This window comes from Dermacentor silvarum, chromosome 8 (genome assembly GCF_013339745.2).
Source record: "Dermacentor silvarum isolate Dsil-2018 chromosome 8, BIME_Dsil_1.4, whole genome shotgun sequence".
Lineage (NCBI taxonomy): Eukaryota > Metazoa > Arthropoda > Arachnida > Ixodida > Ixodidae > Dermacentor > Dermacentor silvarum.
The window spans coordinates 120462601-120485288 of NC_051161.1; the positions used below are offsets into that span (position 1 = coordinate 120462601).

The 22688-nt window shown below is 47.0% G+C and overlaps 1 protein-coding gene across 1 annotated transcript in view; it reads right to left on the bottom strand.

Annotated features, from left to right (window-relative positions):
- Nucleotides 1-15381, bottom strand: part of LOC125947339 (uncharacterized) — a 36783-nt gene extending 21402 nt beyond the window's left edge. The window contains exons 1-2 of the mRNA XM_049671828.1: nt 15262-15381; nt 12942-13093 (exon numbers count right to left, since the gene is read on the bottom strand). Of these exons, the coding sequence (XP_049527785.1) occupies nt 12942-13093; nt 15262-15348 (239 nt within the window). The 5' untranslated portion in view covers nt 15349-15381. The remainder of the gene's footprint in view (nt 1-12941; nt 13094-15261) is intronic.
- Nucleotides 15382-22688: the final 7307 nt, after the last annotated feature.

A 22688-nucleotide genomic window follows, 5' to 3' on the forward strand; every position in this document is an offset into this window, starting at 1 on the left:
CCATTGAGTTGGAATGTATATCCCTTTGAGGGTGAATGCCGTAAAGATACGGCGCCGCGAGCAAGCCCCAAATGGTAGATGCCGTATATTTAAGGAGCCATCTGAATGTTTGAAAAACAGGCCAATTTTTCAACTATTTTTTCCCAGCAAATGCTGCTGGACTGTGCGGACACAACTAATCTTTGTTTTGGCTCCATAACCTCTTGGTTTTCATTCCAGGGCTTTTTTTTTTTTTTCGCTGGTGTTTCGGTGATCGCTCGCGCATCCGCGCGTGCGAGGGCGAGCAGCGGTTAGTTTTGGTTTCGTTTCGAGGGCTGTTTCCTTTTGTTGTGATCCTAAAAACTAATGTCTTTCTGGTTTATAATCTCTCAAAGGATAACCGCTAGATGCTCGCTCATCTATTGTTCACAGAGGTGTGATTGCACCTGTTGAATTCAACTCAATGCTTTATTGATCTTTCTGTAAAAGAAAGCCGTCACAAAAAGCTACTACAGCGAGTAGATTGACGAGATGGCTGCCCCATCCAAATGACAGCAACAAGCAGTTCGCAGAACAAAACAGAGTGTATAGGGAAGATATTACAAAGATGGTTGAATTATTATAAACCACAGAACTGAGTGGTACCCTTCATGTCTAACAGGCAATTTTATGGATATGAAGGAAATTCAACAGAAATAGATGACGTGACAGTCCAATATGTGAACATATGAAACAGTTCAACAATGAAAAAGGTGAAAGAAAAAAATTGCTAAGTAAAGTTCGGTAAAATCCAGGGGGAAGTAAGATTTGTTACAAGAATACGTCAGGAAGCTCTTGCAGTGATATGTTTGCAAGGTTCACGCCATTTTGTTGCAAGTTATTTAACAGCGAAGCTAACCTGCATCGAATCGTTTGTTTTGCGTAGTTTGTGCGACAGCGTGTTACATGGCATAGTTCCGGATTACGAGTGTCATTTGCGGTTGTGTTCCTTCTAAGATTGGCAAGACTTTATAAAGCAGTGGCTTTCTTCTTTACACATATTTTATGGCAGCGAGTAAACCCTCTTCTTTCTGAGGTTTTACGTGCCAAAACCAGTTCTGATTATGAGGCACGCCGTAGTGGAGGGCTCCGGATAAATTTTGACCAATTTTGAATAAACCTAAATTCAGAAAGTCAAGGAACCTTATGTGTAATTTCGCAAATAATTCGGCTGTGTGAGACAAATAAGGCAATTTCTAAAGTAATCTAACAATCCGTTTTCGTAATAACAATAGCTTCGCAAAATTAACATTTGTAGTTGTGCCCCAAACAAGAGCTCCATAATTAAGAATAGAAGGAAATAATTAGTTGTATAGCAGTAGATTAATAGATACCGGGAACGTTACACAATTCCGCTCCAAGAAACCAATAGTGCCTGAAAGCTTGCCAATCAAGAAGTCAAAGTGTGCATCCTATGAGATGGTTGCGGAAAGTAGATGCCAAGAGTTTTGAAGGACAACGTATTCAACTGATCTGCCATTGATAAATAGAGGGTACAAGGGAAACTTTTTAGAACGCGGGGGAAACATTACTTCTTGAGTTTTACTGACATTTAGTTTTAGGTGGTTTTGTGTGGACGATAGTTGAATTAAATATACAGTTTTATTGACATGATTTGCTAAATCAGCTATGTGGCGACCAGAGAAGGGACTCGTTTAATCAGCGTAAATGACGTACTTCACCGTCTCATCATAGGTAATGATATCGTTGATATATAAAAGAAATAAAAACGGGCCTAAAATACTTCCCTGATGCACTCCTAGGCTAACCTGTTTGAAGGTGGATGTGAACGCGTTAATCTCTACGTACTGTGTACGCTGCCGTAAGTACGATAATAATAAAGAGTGGGCGTCCTTATACTGTAGTGATAAAGCTTTTGACGAAGAACTTGATGACTAAGGCTATCGAAAGTTTTGTGAAATCGAGAAGCACACCAATAACTAAGGTATGATTTTCTAAATTTTCGAGTATAAATTCTTTCATAAAGGGAAAGTGAGACATCTACCCAATCGTAGCAATTGATACTAAGGAATTCTTTCTGTGCAGGAAGGGCGCGCTGTGTTGATTTATTTTTCTGAAAGCCTCGAGAAAGTACTGGGTTTAAAATTTTCAGGAAAGTACTGGGTTTAAACTTTCATAACGGTGAACGAAGGATGTGAAACGTTTAAGTGCAATTTCCTGTAGTCCTTTTGTAAAAACTGCCAAGATACAAATAGGATGGTAATTGGACAGATCGTTTGTGTCACCTTTCTTGTATATTACGGCGACTCTCGCACATTGCATTTTACGTAGAAAGTCTCCTGCTGCAAGACATATATTGTATATATGAACTGAACAGCGCGCGATAATATCAATAACATATGTAACTGCTGTTATCTGTATGGGCAACCTTCAGGTTGTCTGAAAGCAACCTTCATGTCTAACAGGCATGACAAGAGTCAATCTACATATACACAAAATGGAATCATGTGATACGCACAAGTGGTGAAAGTGGTGGCATTATAAATAAACCAAGTTTTTGAATAGCAAGACAGGCGAGACCCCTTCATTATACTTGTACGCGTTACATGATCATATTTTGTGTATATATAAGCAATCTTATAGCGGCCTGCAGATAGAAGAAGTTTCAACAAAACAAGGGGCAGGGGGAGTGAAGAACATGCCAAATGATGTGTATGAAATAACACCGATTTTCAGCACCTTCGATTTCCATGGCACTCAACAAGGAAATTTGAAGTTTCATTTACGCGATTGCGTTGCCGAATACCCAGGCTTTATTTCTATTCCCATAGGTCTGGTCTGGCACCTTCCCTTCAATGTTTTCGTTACAATGAACCCGAAACTATGAATCATTTCTTTATAGAGTGTCGTAGGTTCACCGTGCATAGAAAACGATTTCTAGAAGGTTCCCTCCGCCAACTTGGATTAGCCATTATGCTACCTATCATTCTGAAGCTAAACATGTCGACAGAATTACCTGTCTTGTTGGGAAAATTGTATTAGGACTTAGAGATTGACTCCAACCAAATAAGGTAATTTATTAGCCTGACGTTTCTGAGCAAGTTCGGCTGCTTCTTCAGGGGGTATTCTTCGGAGGTGGCGGTGTGCCGGTTTTCAACGGTCAATCGGAAGAAAGGAGGAAGGGGGAGACAGCGGAAGGTGGGGAGACTCCTGACAGGGCACCTGTTCTTGACAGACGAAAGAGGTTTTAGGGGGGGGGGGGGGGGGGGGGCTGCGTCGTTGCTGGTCGGCTATAGGTTGACCGATGCTTGGGGCGCTTTAGTCGCGGGAATGCCGTTGACGAGGGGCGGGGGGGGGGGGAGGGGCAAGAGATGTTTTGGTGTTGGTGAGGTAGAGCGGGGACCTGGAACAATGTGATCAATTCAATGTCACCACAGATAACTTCCCTCTGCCCAAGATTGTTGCCGCCCTCGAGAGCGGCATCCAGCAGCTGCACCCCAAAGTGCGGGAACCGGTCAGACTAAAAGCAATAGGCATAACATGGTGCAATAACAACCGCAGAAGAGAAAGAAACTTGTCTTCCAACGAAATAAGAGAGCTGATATTACTGAAAGAAGATAAGAACATTGTAATCCTACCAGCGGACTAGGGCCACTCAACCTTGTTTAACTGCGCGAAAAAACGGACCACAGAAACAGCATGGGACAAGGACGGGCGCAGATCCTTGCTGTCCCATGGTGTTTTTGTGGTCCGTTTCTTTCGCACAGTTAAACAATGTTCGCTAATATGTACCAACTCGTCCAACAACAAGTTCTTCTAAACTACATAGGCCACTCAACCGTCGTGTTGAACCTGCAGGACTACGAGGAAAAGGCGTCCACCCTACTTAACAATCAAGACTACGAAAAACTAAAAAAGGACCCCACCACAAGGACCCAATCAGTACTTAATAAGACGCTGGTCGAAATATTCCGAAACCACCCAAATTCTCTAAATCTTTAGCTAAAATTAATGTGCAGGAACGAGTCCGCACCAGCTTTTTTACGGCTTGCCAAAGCTCCATAAACCCGGAAACCCCTTATGGCCAATCGTAGACTTTTCGGGCTCCCCACTGCGGTCACTATATATCCACATATTTGCACCAGATTATATCTCCCCTCACCGGAAGGACAGCATCCCACGTGCGCAACCCCGAGAACTTCATCCAGTTCTTATCAAATGTACGTCTCAAGATAATGAATGTCTGGTCTCTTTTGGTGTGATCTTTTTGTTCACCAGATTACCCTTTCAGTTAGCTATATCTGCAACAAGGGATGCCCTGGAACGTGGCGACATACTCGACGAGAGAACCCCCTTGAGTGTAGACGAGATCTGCCAGACTGGAAGACTGTAATGCAATCACATTCAAAATTCATCATTTCAATAAACAATACAGATTTGAACAGCGGTCTCTGATACAATGGCATACCGACAAACAGTAGAATAGGTAGTAGACAGGTAGTAGACTTGTAGGCTTGTAGACCAGTAAAGTTGTATGCCGATTGGCTAGTAGACTATCAAGGTCTGAAATTAGGGTTAGCCAACAAGCATGTAAGCTGATAGCCGGATGGAATTTTTGACTGGATATATATGCATATAAAATTCCAGACCCGTCATAGTGGCTAAGGTGTACGTTGCTCTAGTGAACTGAAAGCTCAGGATTGAATCCTGGGCGCAGCGGTCGCATTTCGATGGGGCTGAAATGCAAAGATGACTGTCTGTCATGCATTGGGTGCACATTAAAAGACCACAGGGAGTTAAAATAATTTGGAGTGCCTCGATCACCAGGGTGTGCCTCATCCTAAAATTGTGGTTTTGGCATGTAAAACCCCAGATTTTAATTTATTGAATTTCCAAATATGACCATATAAGAGCGCCATATATGGACATATTAAAAATTTAGAAGTGGCCATATATTAAAGGGTCCCATATATGGGTGTATTAAAACTTTGGCAGATATGGCCATATATAGAATATAAGGGGGCCATATATGGGGATAATAAAATTGGGCAGATATGGCCATATATGGCCCTTGTATGCCATATATGGCCATATCTGCCCAATTTTTAATATGCGCATATATGGCCTTTTCCATATCAGTCCATATCTGACATTTTCGTAAGGGATGCCTGTCAAATGCCTACTTCACCTTCCGAGGCAGCTGTTACAAGCAGCTGAAAGGAACTGCCATGGGGTCCTCAATTTCCGTCACCATGGCTAACCTAACTATGGAGAATATTGAAGACAAAGCTCTGAGTACTTTTTTCCCCGAAGCCTAAAGTTTTCCTCAGGTACGTGGATGATTGCTTCTGCATCGTGAAGGAGTCGCAAGTCGAAAACCTGCAGATCCATTTAAATCCCATAGACCCTAATTCACGTCTGAGTGCGAACAAAACGGATCGCTACCATTCTTAGATGTACAAGTTACACGAGCCCACGGCAATCTAAAATTTTCAGTCTACCGAAAACCAACCCACACGGGCCGCTGCCTACACTTCGCATCCAACCATCCGGCAAACCACAAGGCATCTGTTGTAAATTCATTATTGAAAAGAGACGAAACTAATTGCACAGTGGAATCATATTAAAAGAAAGAAATCATATTGGTTCTCAACGAACTTAAAAGGAATGGCTATACAACGGAATTCATTCGAAAAACCACCCGACAACAAAAAAGAAGAAACACACTACGCGAACTCCAACCGTTGACTTCCCACTGACCACAGAAACGGGTGTCCATCCCATAATTCAAAGGTACCAGCGAAGCTCTCAGCCGAATATTAAAGAAAGAAGGCCTCAAAGTCGCGCACAAACCGATTAACACTTTGAATATCCTCATTCCTAAACCAAAAGACCGTCCACCAAAACAAAAAAGCTGAAGGCGTCATCTATAAAATCAGCTGTGCCGACTGTCCGGCGTCGTAGATCGGGGAAACCAAACATATAAAATAAAGAATCAGACAACATGAAAATGACCTCAGAACATTTAACCGAATTCGCAGGGCAGTCGCCGAACATTCCGAAGACGCCAACCACAAGATTTCTTTCCAAGAAACCCAAATCCTTCAAACAAAGACAAACTGGCGAAAAAGGATACTACTGGAGTCATGGCACATTCAGAATACGGCGGGTAATATAAACCACGTGACGGGCAACCTTCCTTTTGTGTATGTCCATGGCCTTGGAGACCCGACGAAGGCAAGGCAGTACCCCCCGCTCTAGGTCACCAACACCAAAGCATCTCGACCCCCCTTTCCTTCCCGCCCCTCGTCAACGGCATTCCCACGAGTAAAGCGCCCCCAGCAACGGTCAACCCAGCCGACCAGCAACGCCGCAGCCCTCCCCCGCCCCCACCTACCACCTCTCTCGTCTGTCAAGAACAGGTGCCCTGTGAAGTATTTCTCCACCTAAGGCTCTCTCCCCCTACCTGCTTTCTTACGATGGACCTTTTAAAAGCGGCACACCGCCACCTCCAAAGAATACCCCCTGAGGAAGGAGCTGAATTGGCTCCGAAACGTCGGGCTAATAAATTTTCTAATTTGGGTGGAGTCAATCTCTTAACCTATCATTTTGTCTCTGGGGGCGTCAGCATCAGGACACTGCAATACGAACGTATTGGATGCCATATTTCATTTGCAATGGAAACAAGGAGACTTCCATGCTAATTTAATTGTTTTACTTTCCACAACAAGAAAACAAAAATATGAACTTCAAATTTTAAGATAATTTCGCATGAAAATTGATATTAACGATTAGAATTCATTTATTATCTCATTCTTAAATATTAAAATCCTATTTAAGTATTCTTACTTTTTCTACCCACTGCCGTCCGATGCATGACCAATCCCCCGTTGTGGGTTGTGCGATATGTATAGGCCACAAAGCAAAACAAACCGAAGGTAAAGTGAGATGGAACAAAACGGAGTCCGTGTTGTGCAGCAACTAAGTGCAGTTTGATTACATATTTTGGCGCAGTCGGCTTCATAGGATCCATGATGTCGGTAACCTTCGTTCAACCAGCCAAAGACAGCCTCGTCTTCACGAGGTACGCGCTCCCTGAAGAGACCCAGCAGTCGATCTTCACGTAGACGTGACGACAGGTGAGCTCGTGTCTAACCTTCTGCAGAAGGCACCCATGTATCTGGACGAGCTCTTAGAAAAAGTGTCCGTGAAGATAAATCTTCGTCTCCCTTTTCAACCACCTTGTGCTATCGCAAGTAGAGAAGTCAACCGCATCGGAGCCAACTTACCATTCAGATATCTCCGTTGTGCTCCAGGCGATTCACTTTCAACAAAAGCAAGTTTGCCAGCGAAATGAAATGATCCAGACTCTTGTCTCAGCTCTGCGTGTCGAAGAAAGCGTTCCTACAGAGGTTGTGCAGCCTGAACCCGTCGATGGTTTGTCGAGGAATCCAGAAGCTTGGATCGCGTTCTTTGAATACGCCTGTAGACAAAACGGCTGGGACACAGATGAAAGAAAACTGGAGCCCATGCTACCTTTTCTAAATGGCATCGCAAGAAAATGGTACGCCCCGAATGATCTCGTTTTGTTCTTGCAGCGATGCACGGATGTTCTCGTTTGAGTGTCCGGATAATAGCTCTTGCTTTTGGCTCAAGGTCACGTGAAGGTCGCCGAGAACGGGAGCTAAAAGTGTCTCATGCTTAAAAATATCGGTAGTCACCACTGTCGCTGAAAATAAAAGTTTACTATCATTCCATTCTACCGGTGCTAACATATGGGGCAGAAACCTGTAGGTTAACAAAGAAGCTCGAGAACAAGTTAAGTACAGTACAAAGTGCGATGGAACGAAACTTGTTAAGCCTAACGCTAAGAGACAGGAAGAGAGCGGTGTGGATCAGAGTGCAAACGGGGATAGACGATATTCTAGTCGACATTAAGAGAAAAAAGTAGAGCTGGGCAGGCCATGTAATGCGTAGGATGAATGACCGGTGGACCATTAGAGTTACAGAATGGATACCAAGAGTAGGGAAGCGAAGTCGAGGATAGGAGAAAGCTAGGTGGGCTGATGAAGTTTGGAAATTTGCAGGTGCTAGTTGGAATCAGCTAGCGCAAGACAGGGGTAATTGTAGATCACAGGGAGAGGCTTTCATCCTGCACTGGACATAAATATAGGCAGATGATGATCATCATCATCATGATAGCCCCGAATCAGGAGGCCATGATGGCCTTTTGAAAACCTACATGAAATTGACAAAAATGTTGTCATGGACTCGTATGAAGGAGGAAAATAATGGATATGTATTATGTCATAAATTCCAGATTAACAAAGTAAAATTAAAGCAACCGACGCAATAAATGCTTATACCACAATATTCTACCACGTCATTTGAGGTTTCAGCCAATGAGTTTTTAATCAATACCACGTCATTTGAGGCTTCATCAATGCACAAGCCTTCCTGTTGTGCATTGATGAGTGTATCGGGATGATTGCAGAAAGACGTGGTAAAGAAGATGCCAACAACATAATTTCTTTTTTTAACAGGAAAATGATTGAAAATGCTAGTCATTGTCTCCGACAATGGACCTGCCCTCCAACGTCGTCGGCTACAGGAATGGGCTGAAAAGCGCAACATCAAATTATGGTTTACTGCACCCTATCATTCCGCAGCAAATGGACTAGCTTAAAGGGCTATCAGGGACATAAAACAATACATTAGCATTCCTTGGTGGTTTGAAATGCGGTCTAGAAGTGGCAGTAGGTCACCACAACCGCTCGTATACAACCGGCCTGGGAGGTACTCCTGTATTTGCTGCAACTGGGAAACGACCTTATCTGCCTGCGGATTTAAGCCTTGGCATCGACAAGAACATAAAGCTGACAGAAGCAACAAGAACTGAAGATAGTACATCAAGAAATCGTGAAAGAATGAAGAGAAATTTCGACAAGAGGCAAAATACAACGTTATAACACTCGACGTCGGTGACCTTGTGCTGGTAAAGATAGCGCCAAGCCTGAACACGTCCTATAACGGGAAATTTCGTGTGATGAAGACAGCAAGTCAAGAACGTCACCTAAAGACCACATGGTACATTGAGAAACATTGACACGATGGAATCCACTGGTATTGGAAATACATTCAAGTATCATTCCAGGAGGGATGCAAAATGCTGGGGCGAATGAAGCAATCCTATTGCCGCCTGCAGATAGAAGTTCAAGACAAGGAGCAGGGGGAGTGAAGACAATAAAGAAGAAGTGTGAGATAGAAAAAAATGGAGTCTGTGTTCTGCAGCCACTAAGTGCAGTTTTATTACATATATATTTTGGGAATGCGCGACTCTCACGCGTCTCCTGTGGGTCCGGCTTCACCGCGTGGCTGGGCGCCGGAGGCGGTCGTAGTGGTTGCGGCGCGTTGCCAGAGATGGCGCGAGTGTCGCGATGCTAACGCCACCGAACGGCGGGGTGACTTGGGAGAAAAAGGTCGAAGGCGCTCCTCTTTGGCTTGGGATCGGCGACCAACACGTACGAACGCATCGCGCGTGCGCCGGCCCGCTTCGCGGGTACCGTCTCGAGCAGGACACCGGTATGGACGAACACGGATCGTTCGAACGCGCCACCGTTCGCGTGACCGCACACGTGAACGACTAGGCGATTGTGTCACAGCATGGGGCGAACATATTCACTCGCTGTCGAGTCGCGGTGAGTCGGACTTCCCTGATTTGTCGCGCCCATGTGAATGTTATATTGGTTGTAATTCGGCTAGTGTGCATTAGTGTATGAAAGGTGCAATAAATGCCCTTTTGATTGTTTGCACTACTGTGTTGTCGTTCCTTTGTCCCAAGAGCATGTGTGAGACCCCCACATCTGGCGCCCAACGTGGGGCTCTTGGGGCATCGGACGATAATTTTAAGTTTTGCTCGGTTCGAGATGTATCAACCGAAGCGTAGTCCTACGTGGATTTTGATCGCTAGTGTCGGCGGTGTGCTTTCTTGGGCGAGGCGGCGGTTGCTGTAGCGTGCTTGAACTTTTCAACATGCTAAGCCTTTTCGCGAGTGTTTTGAAGTACACTCGTCGGTACGAGAGCCACGTGGTCTGCATCCTGGGAGAGCGAGGCCTAGTGCCCGCGGAGCATTGGCAAGCCTGAAGCGAGTGAGTACGGAAGCCTCGTGGGTGGTCCGAATTTCTTATGTAAATAGCTTCTTTTATATCTTCTATATCTTCGGAAGTCGAGGCTCGGGGAGCCGGGTGGCCGCGGGCCACGGATGCCGCTACGGGCTGACTGGTATTGCGGCCTGGGACCGGGCGCTCTGATACCGTCTGGGACGGTGGGCGCCGTCAACTCGGATGCTGTGTGCATCGAGCGGGGTAGGACCACCTCACAGAGCTAACGTCTCCTCCCGGCTGCCTGTTGTGCCCATTTTGGGTGATATTTTTTTGGATGCCGGTTGTTGTCAGGGAAGCTACGCATTAGGCCTAAGGCTTTACAAAGCCGCCTGTCGCATGTGGAGGGACACAACCCGGTGGACCGTCGTGTTGAGGTGTCGCACTTTGCTTCCCTCATTTTAGTTAGCCTCGCACGAATTGAAATTAGTCGTTCGATTCAAGAAAGTAAGCTTTGTTCACGTGCACTTAGCATCTCAAATGCCGCCCGAAATTTCGCTAGCCGAATTGAACATCGTACCACGTGGGCGATGCGTATGCCGAATTCCTCTCCCTTGCACTACTTTACTGTTTGTCGAGTGCGTTGATTGTACGCAGCTTGAGCGGAGTCACCCCTGGTTTGCTGTCACCTGCACAATGTCTGCGTTGCTGCCCCGGCCTACGAACGCGCCACCCCTGGCGATGCAGATGCCTGTGGCCAGTTCGGCGCAGCGATTTCGGCGGCCGCCTGTGTCCGGCTCGCTACCCTCGGCGGCTGGGAAAAGAGCCGGCAGGTACCAACGGCTACAGCGGCTCTCGCCGGCAGGGTGCGTCGGCGCGAGCAACGCTTGCTCGTCCCGACTTCTGCGTCGCCGTTTCCGGAGTCTTGTGCTGGGGTCGTGCCATCGAATCTGCAGAGCTGGTGCTGTGACCAACGGACGCCAGCGGTGAACCCCAGAGACAATGTCGGCTCGCATGTTGTGGATAACGTGTGGACATTTCCTCGGCGGCGCTACTGTCGCATGTACTAACTTTTGTTCGCGACGCGCGCGTTGATAGACCTTGTGACATGTTTCGCCGGAGTATGTGTAGTGATTTAAGGTTGGGGGGATGTGGGGATGCGCGACTCTCACGCGTCTCTGTGGGTCCGGCTTCACCGCGTGGCTGGGCGCCGGAGGCGGTCGTAGTGGTTGCGGCGCGTTGTGAGAGATGACACGAGTGTCGCGATGCTAACGCCACCGAACGGCGGGGTGACTTGGGAGAAAAAGGTCGAAGGCGCTCCTCTTTGGCTTGGGATCGGCGACCAACACGTACGAACGCTTCGCGCGTGCGCCGGCCCGCTTCGCGGGACCGTCTCGAGCAGGACACCGGTATGGACGAACACGGATCGTTCGAACGCGCCACCGTTCGCGTGACCGCACACGTGAACGACTAGGTGATGGTGTCACAGCATGGGGCGAATATATTCGCTCGCTATCGGGTCGCGGTGAGTCGGACTTCCTTGATTTGTCGCGCGCCCATGTGAATGTTCGATTGGTAGTAATCCGGCTAGCATGCATTAGTGTATGAAAGGTGCAATAAATGTCCTTTTGTTTGTTTGCACTATTGTGTTGTCGTTCTTTTGTCCCAAGAGCGTGTGTGAGACCCCACAATATTCACTTGTCAGAAAAAATAAACCAGTTGTCATTCAGTGCTCATATCGTCTGCCTTTGTCCTTCCTCTGGGTTGCGCTGACCACCCCTAAGAATATGTTCAGTTACCAACTCGCCGAGCTTGCTGTGTCCATTCAATATATGACGTGCTTTCGATTCTGCCCAGCACCAAAGAAATGTAAGATGTTTTTTTTTTTTCGCTTGAAAGTTACACACACATTCAGTGGCACAAACCTAGTGACCCAAGTTGCCGTGAAAGATGTTCATTGCAGACAGTCACATGCCCAGCGGCGCACGGACAGTGGTCAAACTTGGCGTAAAAAAGGTTTGATAACGATGAACATGCCATTGGGTGAGGTCAAGTTCGCGTGGAATGTGAATTGCGTTAGAATAATGAATTCGCCATAAAATCCACCACTTGCTTGTAGCCGTTAAAAATGCCAATCTTGAGCGACCACTGCGCACACTCTCATGCTCCATATTTCGCAAGAAGTGACTTGCTCAACTATACTTTCTTCTCTCGGTGAAAGACAGAATAGACGACATTTTTGCTGCGTTCGTAACTAGCACTGAATTCATAGAACCTATTCCTTGTAACGTTGATCGACCTGTAGGTATTCTATATATGCACTCTTGTAGTCCAATTTTCATTTGTTATGTGTGTATAAATTGTTGCACATTAAGCTGCTTTATATTTTGCATTCTGAATGGTAAAATGATGCCTGCAGTATTGTAAAAGCAAACAAGTCAATAAATTATTTATTTGATGGATTCTGTTGATGGTACGAACATAAATTAAGGTAGCTAGTTTGTGCTGGCCCTCTAATTTATTTGGATTTTGGCATGTGTTTCAAAAATAGAAAAAGAAGTATGTCAAATCTGTTTTTTTTTTTCTGAGGTTGTTCATCCGTTATATAAAACTTTATGGCGTTTACGTTAGAACAGTGAGAACCATTTTTACAATTGCTTTTTAAAACTTCGGAAATGCTGCGATTTAATTATCCGCGATATTACGCATGCAAATTTTTGTTCAGCATTTGGCAAAACATCTGCCAAAAGGCACACATTTTTTGTAGGCATCCGAACACTTGCTACAAACAAAAGAACGAAGTAATCAAGTATAGAATTCTTGAACTTTTGAACAACATAAAAGCAAGGTTATTGTACTCACGTACGCCAGTCAGCTTTGTACCGAATATTAAACGTGAGGCACGTGTCATTTAAATATTTCTTCGAATACCAGATGCACGTTACAGGGTTGTCGTAAATATATGTCACATAAGTAGTTGCGTACACATATATTCTTGAAGTAGTATTGAAGAACTGCAAATTAAGTTAATGTAATCAATATTTGTTAACGTTAAAAATATTTGCGCAAGTCATAAAATTAAACAAAGAATCAACAATGAGCTACATTTCTTTTATTCAATTCCCTCTATACAGGGCGTCCCAGCTAACTTTAGCTATAGTTTAAAAATTTACCGATCCACTCTGCGCTCTAAGAGGACGCGATCAAATGCATGTCGCTGAGAAGGGTATGGAGTAAGTCGCACTATTTTTGGTATTCTGCTTAATTCCATAATTAGTCAAGAATATTTCACCTACTTCTGAAGCAACAAAGTTGAGCAAAAAATTCCAATGAGAAAGTTGGAGAACAGTTTGCAAAATGTCCGACTAAACAGTTTCTAACTTTTACCTAAATATTAGTTTTTTCCCGCTTACTGCAGATGCCCGCGAAATACAAAAAATACCACGTGACAAGCCCGCTTGCGCGTCGTGATTCAAGTGCTTCCCAAACGTTCCGGTTGTCGTCCCGTCATCGTCACTCCAGCTTCGTAGCCCCCCCCCCCCCCCCCCCCCATACAGGTTTCACGATACAATCCTTGCCACGCTATACACTCGCCGTCCTCCCATTGTCCTCATGCCATTGTCATGCTATCGTCCTTATACAGTCGTCGTCACGCGATCGTTGTCATATGGTCGTTGGGATGCCGCCGCGCTTGCGCCATTGTCATCATTGCAACTTCTACAAACGACTCTCACCATGCTGCTACCAGGCGCCACATCAGCTCGGGCCAACGTTTGATAGGTACTGGCAGTTCCCGGCCCATTGAAGGCCCGTGGTTGCCGAGCTCGGTACCAGTATGGGCTGTGCCATCCCGATTCCTGACTCAATGATGGCCCAAGGTTAATAGCGTGACTCGAATATCGGCTGGGCCATTTTGGTAGACATCCAACGCTGGCCCGGATTACACATGCAGCAAACAATGTTAGCACTGCCATGCACAAGGCGGGAATTATTGGGCCGATATTCCTATGAGCTTGCTAAACGAGTTACTAAGTTTGCTTTCTTGGGGCAACACTGGGCTCGTAACGAGCAAATTTGTTGTTCCTGATTATTTTTAATCTATTTTTCTACGACAAATGCTCGCTTGCGGTCATCATGCCGCCTGCGAAGCCTTCATCTTAAAATATGCAGCGACGTGACCACGGATTTTTGTGAATGTGAGATATATATATATATATATATATATATATATATATATATATATAGACAACAAGGAAAGTCCACGCTGGTGGCCACCTTCTTCGATTTGGAATCGCTCGCAAACACCGGAACCTGTATCTTACATAGGTGAGTGAACTTGTTTTGCGCATGTTGTATATTTTGTAAGGTGCCAGATGGGGTGAATTAGAAAATGGCGCATAAAGTTGCGTACTTTACAAACAAGAGTGTTTCAACGAACTTAAATTACACGATACTGTTGCCTTAAAAATTATATCCAGCTACTCAACCGCTTTTTCTTTTCGCTTTAATTCTACGACATCTGTGATCTTGTGACGCAGCAGTTATCATGACGTTTATTCCGTTTATTACTAAAATTTGCTATATGGCCTGGTCAGTGGCCCTTTAACACTGTAAAAGGATTATGTTCATAGTGATCATTCTTACTGCGAGCCATTTTACATATATATATATATATATATATATATATATATATATATATATCGCCCACCTATATGTATATCGGACACATATATCGCCCACCTCAAAACCTTTCCACGCTTAAAAAACCACGGTGTAAGACTTTTGATGAAGTTTAGGGCAGTGATGTCGCATTATCTTTATGTTTAATTGCTTTCTTTAGGAGTTCTTCTTATGGGCCAAAACATAACATAATAACCATAACATAACATAATTAAATAATGTTAGGTATTTGCCGAACAAAGTCCGATGTCTACTCGCACATCTAGTGTCCGCAACGTTGAGGCGGTGCATAGTAAAAAAAAAAGGATTCCTCGCATCGGTTAGATCACATTCTTTAACGCTTGCCTTCCATTCAAGTTATCCCAAGCTATACGTGAATTTTCATTTTGAATGAATTGTGTCAACTGAAGGCTCGTTGTGTCCTTTTATTTGATCTATAGCATCATCTGTTATTTAATTGTAATGAAGTAAAATGTAAGGCAAACTAAATAAATACACTTACATCAAGAAGGTCATTGAAGGTAGCAGGTCCAGATTCAACTGCGCCTACAACGAGCGCCACTATGAATATGAGTTTCGCACGGTACATGCTCCCGGCATTTGCAGCTGTCCTTTAGCGGGAATATGTGTCGCTACCTATATATGCAATATGCACCTGTTAGATATGTAGATATACAGCTGTTGGAGATAGAAAGGGCTTATTTGCTTTTTCTTGAGCAAGACGCATTTCCGCCTTATTCGTTTTCCCCAGTCGCCTATGCTTCTGCACAAAATCTGGAACGCTTACTTTTAGCAGATTTCGGAAAGCTTTTACTGTCCACCGTATAGAGGCATGGGCTAGTCGGTTACTTTCTTTAGTGTTTCTTTCTGAAGAAAGAATCCAGTCGTCGGTACAGCGCTGGTGTGCATTTCTCGTCTTGGCTCTCCTTTTTTTTTTTTGGGGGGGGGGGGGGGGGGGGGCTCACGCTGCTCACGCCGAGCCGGAAGGCTCGCGTGAGCGCGCTACGTCAGCTGGTATACCTAAAATCCCTATATAGTAAAGGTACCGCCATCTACTCTTTCCTCCACCGTCTCCTCTCCTAAAGCACTTGTTTTTTTTTTTTTTTTTTTTTTTGCTTTTTGCTTATGAAAGCAACTCGACGGTGGCGCCCCTAGAAGGTCCCCGTTAAAGCTTTCAGGCCGGGCATGCGCCACGGCCGCCGCCGGCGACTGCGGCTGCGCAGAATGACTTTCAACATGGCACTGAGGCGAAAAAAAAACAACGAAATATGAAGAAGTGAAAGCGCGCGCTATCATCGTCCAATAAGTGATACAGGAGACAGAGCAGCGGCGGTGATCAAAGGATGGTGGTACTTTTCCTATATAGGGACTTTAGGCATATCCCCAGGCACGGTGTTAGAATAAGCAACATAGGTGCTAACACTCTCCCCACAACGCGCGCGAAAGCGCCGCCCGCTCGCGTCCAGATCGGCTTGGTTACAGCTCGGTCGGCGCCGTCGTAGAGGGCGCTCCGGAATGAGGTCCCAGCGTCGGCGGCAAGGCGCGTGCTGCCGCTGCTTCTTCATCCTGCTTGCATGTGCGGCCGCACTGTTTTGAAGGCACGCTTTTTGTTCGCGTGCGTTTCATAAGCTTGTGCTTGGGTAATGTCGCCACGGGCCCTCAACAAAGGTGGCAGCGGCCTTCTGAGGGGTGTTTGAAATGGCTAGAAAGTGCTTTGTTCCGAACTGCAATTCTGGATACCGGACTTGTGCTGAGCATGTGCCTTTATTCAAAGCGCCGTCCGACAGCGGTCGTCTAGAGCAGTGGCGCCGTGTAAATCTGAGGACAGACCGAAGTCTAATGCCTACCAACCATGTCTGCGCCTACCATATTTCAAAGGATACGATATCGACGGCATACTACGCGTAGCTCGATAAAAAGGGTTCCCACCTTATTTCCTAACTGTCCAAAGAACCTCACACGGTCAAATAAACATTGAAAGCCGCTGCAGAAGAGAGAACCTCCTGTGTGTGACAGCAGTTTGTGCAAATTTTGCTGCATGTACAAGATATATACTGGGTGGCTTAGCTATCATACACCAAGATTTAAAAATATTCAAATGTCACGTAGCTGGACAGAACCAAGGTAGTATTTTCTGCCGTCGCTTGGAGGTACTCAGAATATTTTTTTGCATTCAGCCTCATTACATAATTATTTTTATCATTGATTAATCAACTTGTCTAATACTATAATAGGATAAAAAGTGTGAACGAGAGAATTGTACAGCAACATGGAAAACTTCCGATACAGCTTTCTGTTGCCCAACATGTGATACTCAAAAGTGTTTTCCGCGCGTGAAAGAAACCCGCGAAAACAGGCCAAATTGCCGCGCGTCTGGCCGCTCGAGGCACTTCGCGTGTATTCGTGGGCTTCTTTCACGCTCGGAAAAACATTTATACGTAGGACGTATTGAGCAGTATAAAGCTGCACCGGGAGTCTTTCATGTTGCTCTCCAATTTTCTCATTGGCACTTTAATCTAATTATAATATTTGATAAGTTGAATAATTCATTAAGACTAATTATGTAATTAGGAGGAATGTAAAAATAATCTGAGTATATATCTCCAAGGGACGGAAAACATCATTACTTTGCTTCTTTCCAGCTACGTGACATTGGCACATTTTTAAATCTTTGTGCACCCTGTATAATACTGCTGTTTTCTGTGCAGATGTGTGCCTGATTTCCAAATTTGTTCCATCCTGGCTACGCAATCTTTTTTTTAATGCGCGTGCTGTGTATATTACACGCCTGCATGTTTTATTCAAATTTTTGCATTGTGGAAGTGTATTAGAGCGCAAGCTTCTGGGATGATTAACGCCTTTTAAAATTATCGAGCTGCTTCATGCACAATTTTTTTCTTATTGTGTCTTTGCAAAATAAAAAGTATGAGATTATTGTGTGGTGGGTGTAAGTATATTTGTGGACAGGCTGTAGCAGGCACTGTCAAATACGCTTACATCGGCACATTCTCATATGCAATTTAAGAAAAAAGAAAGATACCTCTTTTTTAAAATCCTGCAAGAGTCACTCAGTTCTCAATGGATGAAAGCCATCGCAGGACTGAGTACACAGTCCTCAACAGACATACGCGCCCGTGTATGTCCGTGTATGTCTTCAAGTGCATGTCCAATGACATACATACCACCAGTACTCTAATCGTCTCTCGCTTATCCCTACGACTGATCTGTTAATGTTTCCTTCCACTTTAAACCCAAGCGCGCTTCTGGGAGTTGCACGTTACCTAGTTTCTCGCTGGGTGAATCCCGTCGCATTCCATTAGGATGTGCTGAGTGGTCTCTGGATCTTCACTGCAGCGTACACATGCCTCATCTAGTTGCGAATATTTGCTCCGGTATGTTTTGGTCCTTAGGCAACCGGCTCGAGCCTCACATAGCAAGGCACTGCCCTTTGTCTTATCGTACAGATTTTCCTTTCTAATTTCTTTCTTCTCATTCTTGTAAATCGGGTCCGGTACAGCAGCGCCGCGGCGCGGGAGTTCGAAAGAAAAGGTCCTCGCTCCTCCCATGCATTCGCGCGGCGCTTTGGACACTCTCCAATATTCTAAAGTCGCGGGTACAACTTTAGAAGGCAGCGGCATTTGCCCCCTCAAAGGCGGATGCATACGAGCCTCCACCAATGGGCGCGCGCTAAAGACTAGCGTCATGAGCCGGACGGCCGGTGTCCCCGCCGATGGAGAACATGGCAGCCCGCGCTTCAAGCCGGGGAGAGTCGCGTCAGCGGGACTATTTCTTTGGTCGCGGAGGAAATCGGCTGCTGCGCTTCGGTCATCTGGGCGGGGCCTCTCCTCTCTTCTTAAGTTGTACCCGGCTATAGGTCACTCTAGCAGTCGGAGGTGAAAGAAAGCATGGGGCGGAAAGCAGAGGAAGAGCGGAGTCTAGCAGCGGATTTTGGAAGAGCGGATTTTGGCAGCAGTGGCAGCAGGCTTGCAACGTCGCTCACAATCATCCTTCTACTGATCGCAGATACCACCAGTGCCGATACGTACGTGAAGAAGTTGGTGGCAACATCACTCGTTTTTTCCTGGGGGACGGCGACGGTCTTAATAGTCTGTGACGTCACTCCAGAAGGCGACTGTGCCGCCAGGGACCATCAGTATTTCTACAGGACCATCGGCTGGCACCGTCCATTTGGCAGCAGCGGCAGCAGGCTTGCAACGTCGCTCACAATCATCCTTCTACTGATCGCAGATACCACCAGTGCCGATACGTACGTGAAGAAGTTGGTGGCAACATCACTCGTTTTTTCCTGGGGGACGGCGACGGTCTTAATAGTCTGTGACGTCACTCCAGAAGGCGACTGTGCCGCCAGGGACCATCAGTATTTCTACAGGACCATCGGCTGGCACCGTCCATTTGGCAGCAGCGGCAGCAGGCTTGCAACGTCGCTCACAATCATCCTTCTACTGATCGCAGATACCACCAGTGCCGATACGTACGTGAAGAAGTTGGTGGCAACATCACTCGTTTTTTCCTGGGGGACGGCGACGGTCTTAATAGTCTGTGACGTCACTCCAGAAGGCGACTGTGCCGCCAGGGACCATCAGTATTTCTACAGGACCATCGGCTGGCACCGTCCATTTGGCAGCAGCGGCAGCAGGCTTGCAACGTCGCTCACAATCATCCTTCTACTGATCGCAGATACCACCAGTGCCGATACGTACGTGAAGAAGTTGGTGGCAACATCACTCGTTTTTTCCTGGGGGACGGCGACGGTCTTAATAGTCTGTGACGTCACTCCAGAAGGCGACTGTGCCGCCAGGGACCATCAGTATTTCTACAGGACCATCGGCTGGCACCGTCCATTTGGCAGCAGCGGCAGCAGGCTTGCAACGTCGCTCACAATCATCCTTCTACTGATCGCAGATACCACCAGTGCCGATACGTACGTGAAGAAGTTGGTGGCAACATCACTCGTTTTTTCCTGGGGGACGGCGACGGTCTTAATAGTCTGTGACGTCACTCCAGAAGGCGACTGTGCCGCCAGGGACCATCAGTATTTCTACAGGACCATCGGCTGGCACCGTCCATTTGGCAGCAGCGGCAGCAGGCTTGCAACGTCGCTCACAATCATCCTTCTACTGATCGCAGATACCACCAGTGCCGATACGTACGTGAAGAAGTTGGTGGCAACATCACTCGTTTTTTCCTGGGGGACGGCGACGGTCTTAATAGTCTGTGACGTCACTCCAGAAGGCGACTGTGCCGCCAGGGACCATCAGTATTTCTACAGGACCATCGGCTGGCACCGTCCATTTGGCAGCAGCGGCAGCAGGCTTGCAACGTCGCTCACAATCATCCTTCTACTGATCGCAGATACCACCAGTGCCGATACGTACGTGAAGAAGTTGGTGGCAACATCACTCGTTTTTTCCTGGGGGACGGCGACTGGTCTTAATAGTCTGTGACGTCACTCCAGAAGGCGACTGTGCCGCCAGGGACCATCAGTATTTCTACAGGACCATCGGCTGGCACCGTCCATTTGGCAGCAGCGGCAGCAGGCTTGCAACGTCGCTCACAATCATCCTTCTACTGATCGCAGATACCACCAGTGCCGATACGTACGTGAAGAAGTTGGTGGCAACATCACTCGTTTTTTCCTGGGGGACGGCGACGGTCTTAATAGTCTGTGACGTCACTCCAGAAGGCGACTGTGCCGCCAGGGACCATCAGTATTTCTACAGGACCATCGGCTGGCACCGTCCATTTGGCAGCAGCGGCAGCAGGCTTGCAACGTCGCTCACAATCATCCTTCTACTGATCGCAGATACCACCAGTGCCGATACGTACGTGAAGAAGTTGGTGGCAACATCACTCGTTTTTTCCTGGGGGACGGCGACGGTCTTAATAGTCTGTGACGTCACTCCAGAAGGCGACTGTGCCGCCAGGGACCATCAGTATTTCTACAGGACCATCGGCTGGCACCGTCCATTTGGCAGCAGCGGCAGCAGGCTTGCAACGTCGCTCACAATCATCCTTCTACTGATCGCAGATACCACCAGTGCCGATACGTACGTGAAGAAGTTGGTGGCAACATCACTCGTTTTTTCCTGGGGGACGGCGACGGTCTTAATAGTCTGTGACGTCACTCCAGAAGGCGACTGTGCCGCCAGGGACCATCAGTATTTCTACAGGACCATCGGCTGGCACCGTCCATTTGGCAGCAGCGGCAGCAGGCTTGCAACGTCGCTCACAATCATCCTTCTACTGATCGCAGATACCACCAGTGCCGATACGTACGTGAAGAAGTTGGTGGCAACATCACTCGTTTTTTCCTGGGGGACGGCGACGGTCTTAATAGTCTGTGACGTCACTCCAGAAGGCGACTGTGCCGCCAGGGACCATCAGTATTTCTACAGGACCATCGGCTGGCACCGTCCATTTGGCAGCAGCGGCAGCAGGCTTGCAACGTCGCTCACAATCATCCTTCTACTGATCGCAGATACCACCAGTGCCGATACGTACGTGAAGAAGTTGGTGGCAACATCACTCGTTTTTTCCTGGGGGACGGCGACGGTCTTAATAGTCTGTGACGTCACTCCAGAAGGCGACTGTGCCGCCAGGGACCATCAGTATTTCTACAGGACCATCGGCTGGCACCGTCCATTTGGCAGCAGCGGCAGCAGGCTTGCAACGTCGCTCACAATCATCCTTCTACTGATCGCAGATACCACCAGTGCCGATACGTACGTGAAGAAGTTGGTGGCAACATCACTCGTTTTTTCCTGGGGGACGGCGACGGTCTTAATAGTCTGTGACGTCACTCCAGAAGGCGACTGTGCCGCCAGGGACCATCAGTATTTCTACAGGACCATCGGCTGGCACCGTCCATTTGGCAGCAGCGGCAGCAGGCTTGCAACGTCGCTCACAATCATCCTTCTACTGATCGCAGATACCACCAGTGCCGATACGTACGTGAAGAAGTTGGTGGCAACATCACTCGTTTTTTCCTGGGGGACGGCGACGGTCTTAATAGTCTGTGACGTCACTCCAGAAGGCGACTGTGCCGCCAGGGACCATCAGTATTTCTACAGGACCATCGGCTGGCACCGTCCATTTGGCAGCAGCGGCAGCAGGCTTGCAACGTCGCTCACAATCATCCTTCTACTGATCGCAGATACCACCAGTGCCGATACGTACGTGAAGAAGTTGGTGGCAACATCACTCGTTTTTTTCCTGGGGGACGGCGACGGTCTTAATAGTCTGTGACGTCACTCCAGAAGGCGACTGTGCCGCCAGGGACCATCAGTATTTCTACAGGACCATCGGCTGGCACCGTCCATTTGGCAGCAGCGGCAGCAGGCTTGCAACGTCGCTCACAATCATCCTTCTACTGATCGCAGATACCACCAGTGCCGATACGTACGTGAAGAAGTTGGTGGCAACATCACTCGTTTTTTCCTGGGGGACGGCGACGGTCTTAATAGTCTGTGACGTCACTCCAGAAGGCGACTGTGCCGCCAGGGACCATCAGTATTTCTACAGGACCATCGGCTGGCACCGTCCATTTGGCAGCAGCGGCAGCAGGCTTGCAACGTCGCTCACAATCATCCTTCTACTGATCGCAGATACCACCAGTGCCGATACGTACGTGAAGAAGTTGGTGGCAACATCACTCGTTTTTTCCTGGGGGACGGCGACGGTCTTAATAGTCTGTGACGTCACTCCAGAAGGCGACTGTGCCGCCAGGGACCATCAGTATTTCTACAGGACCATCGGCTGGCACCGTCCATTTGGCAGCAGCGGCAGCAGGCTTGCAACGTCGCTCACAATCATCCTTCTACTGATCGCAGATACCACCAGTGCCGATACGTACGTGAAGAAGTTGGTGGCAACATCACTCGTTTTTTCCTGGGGGACGGCGACGGTCTT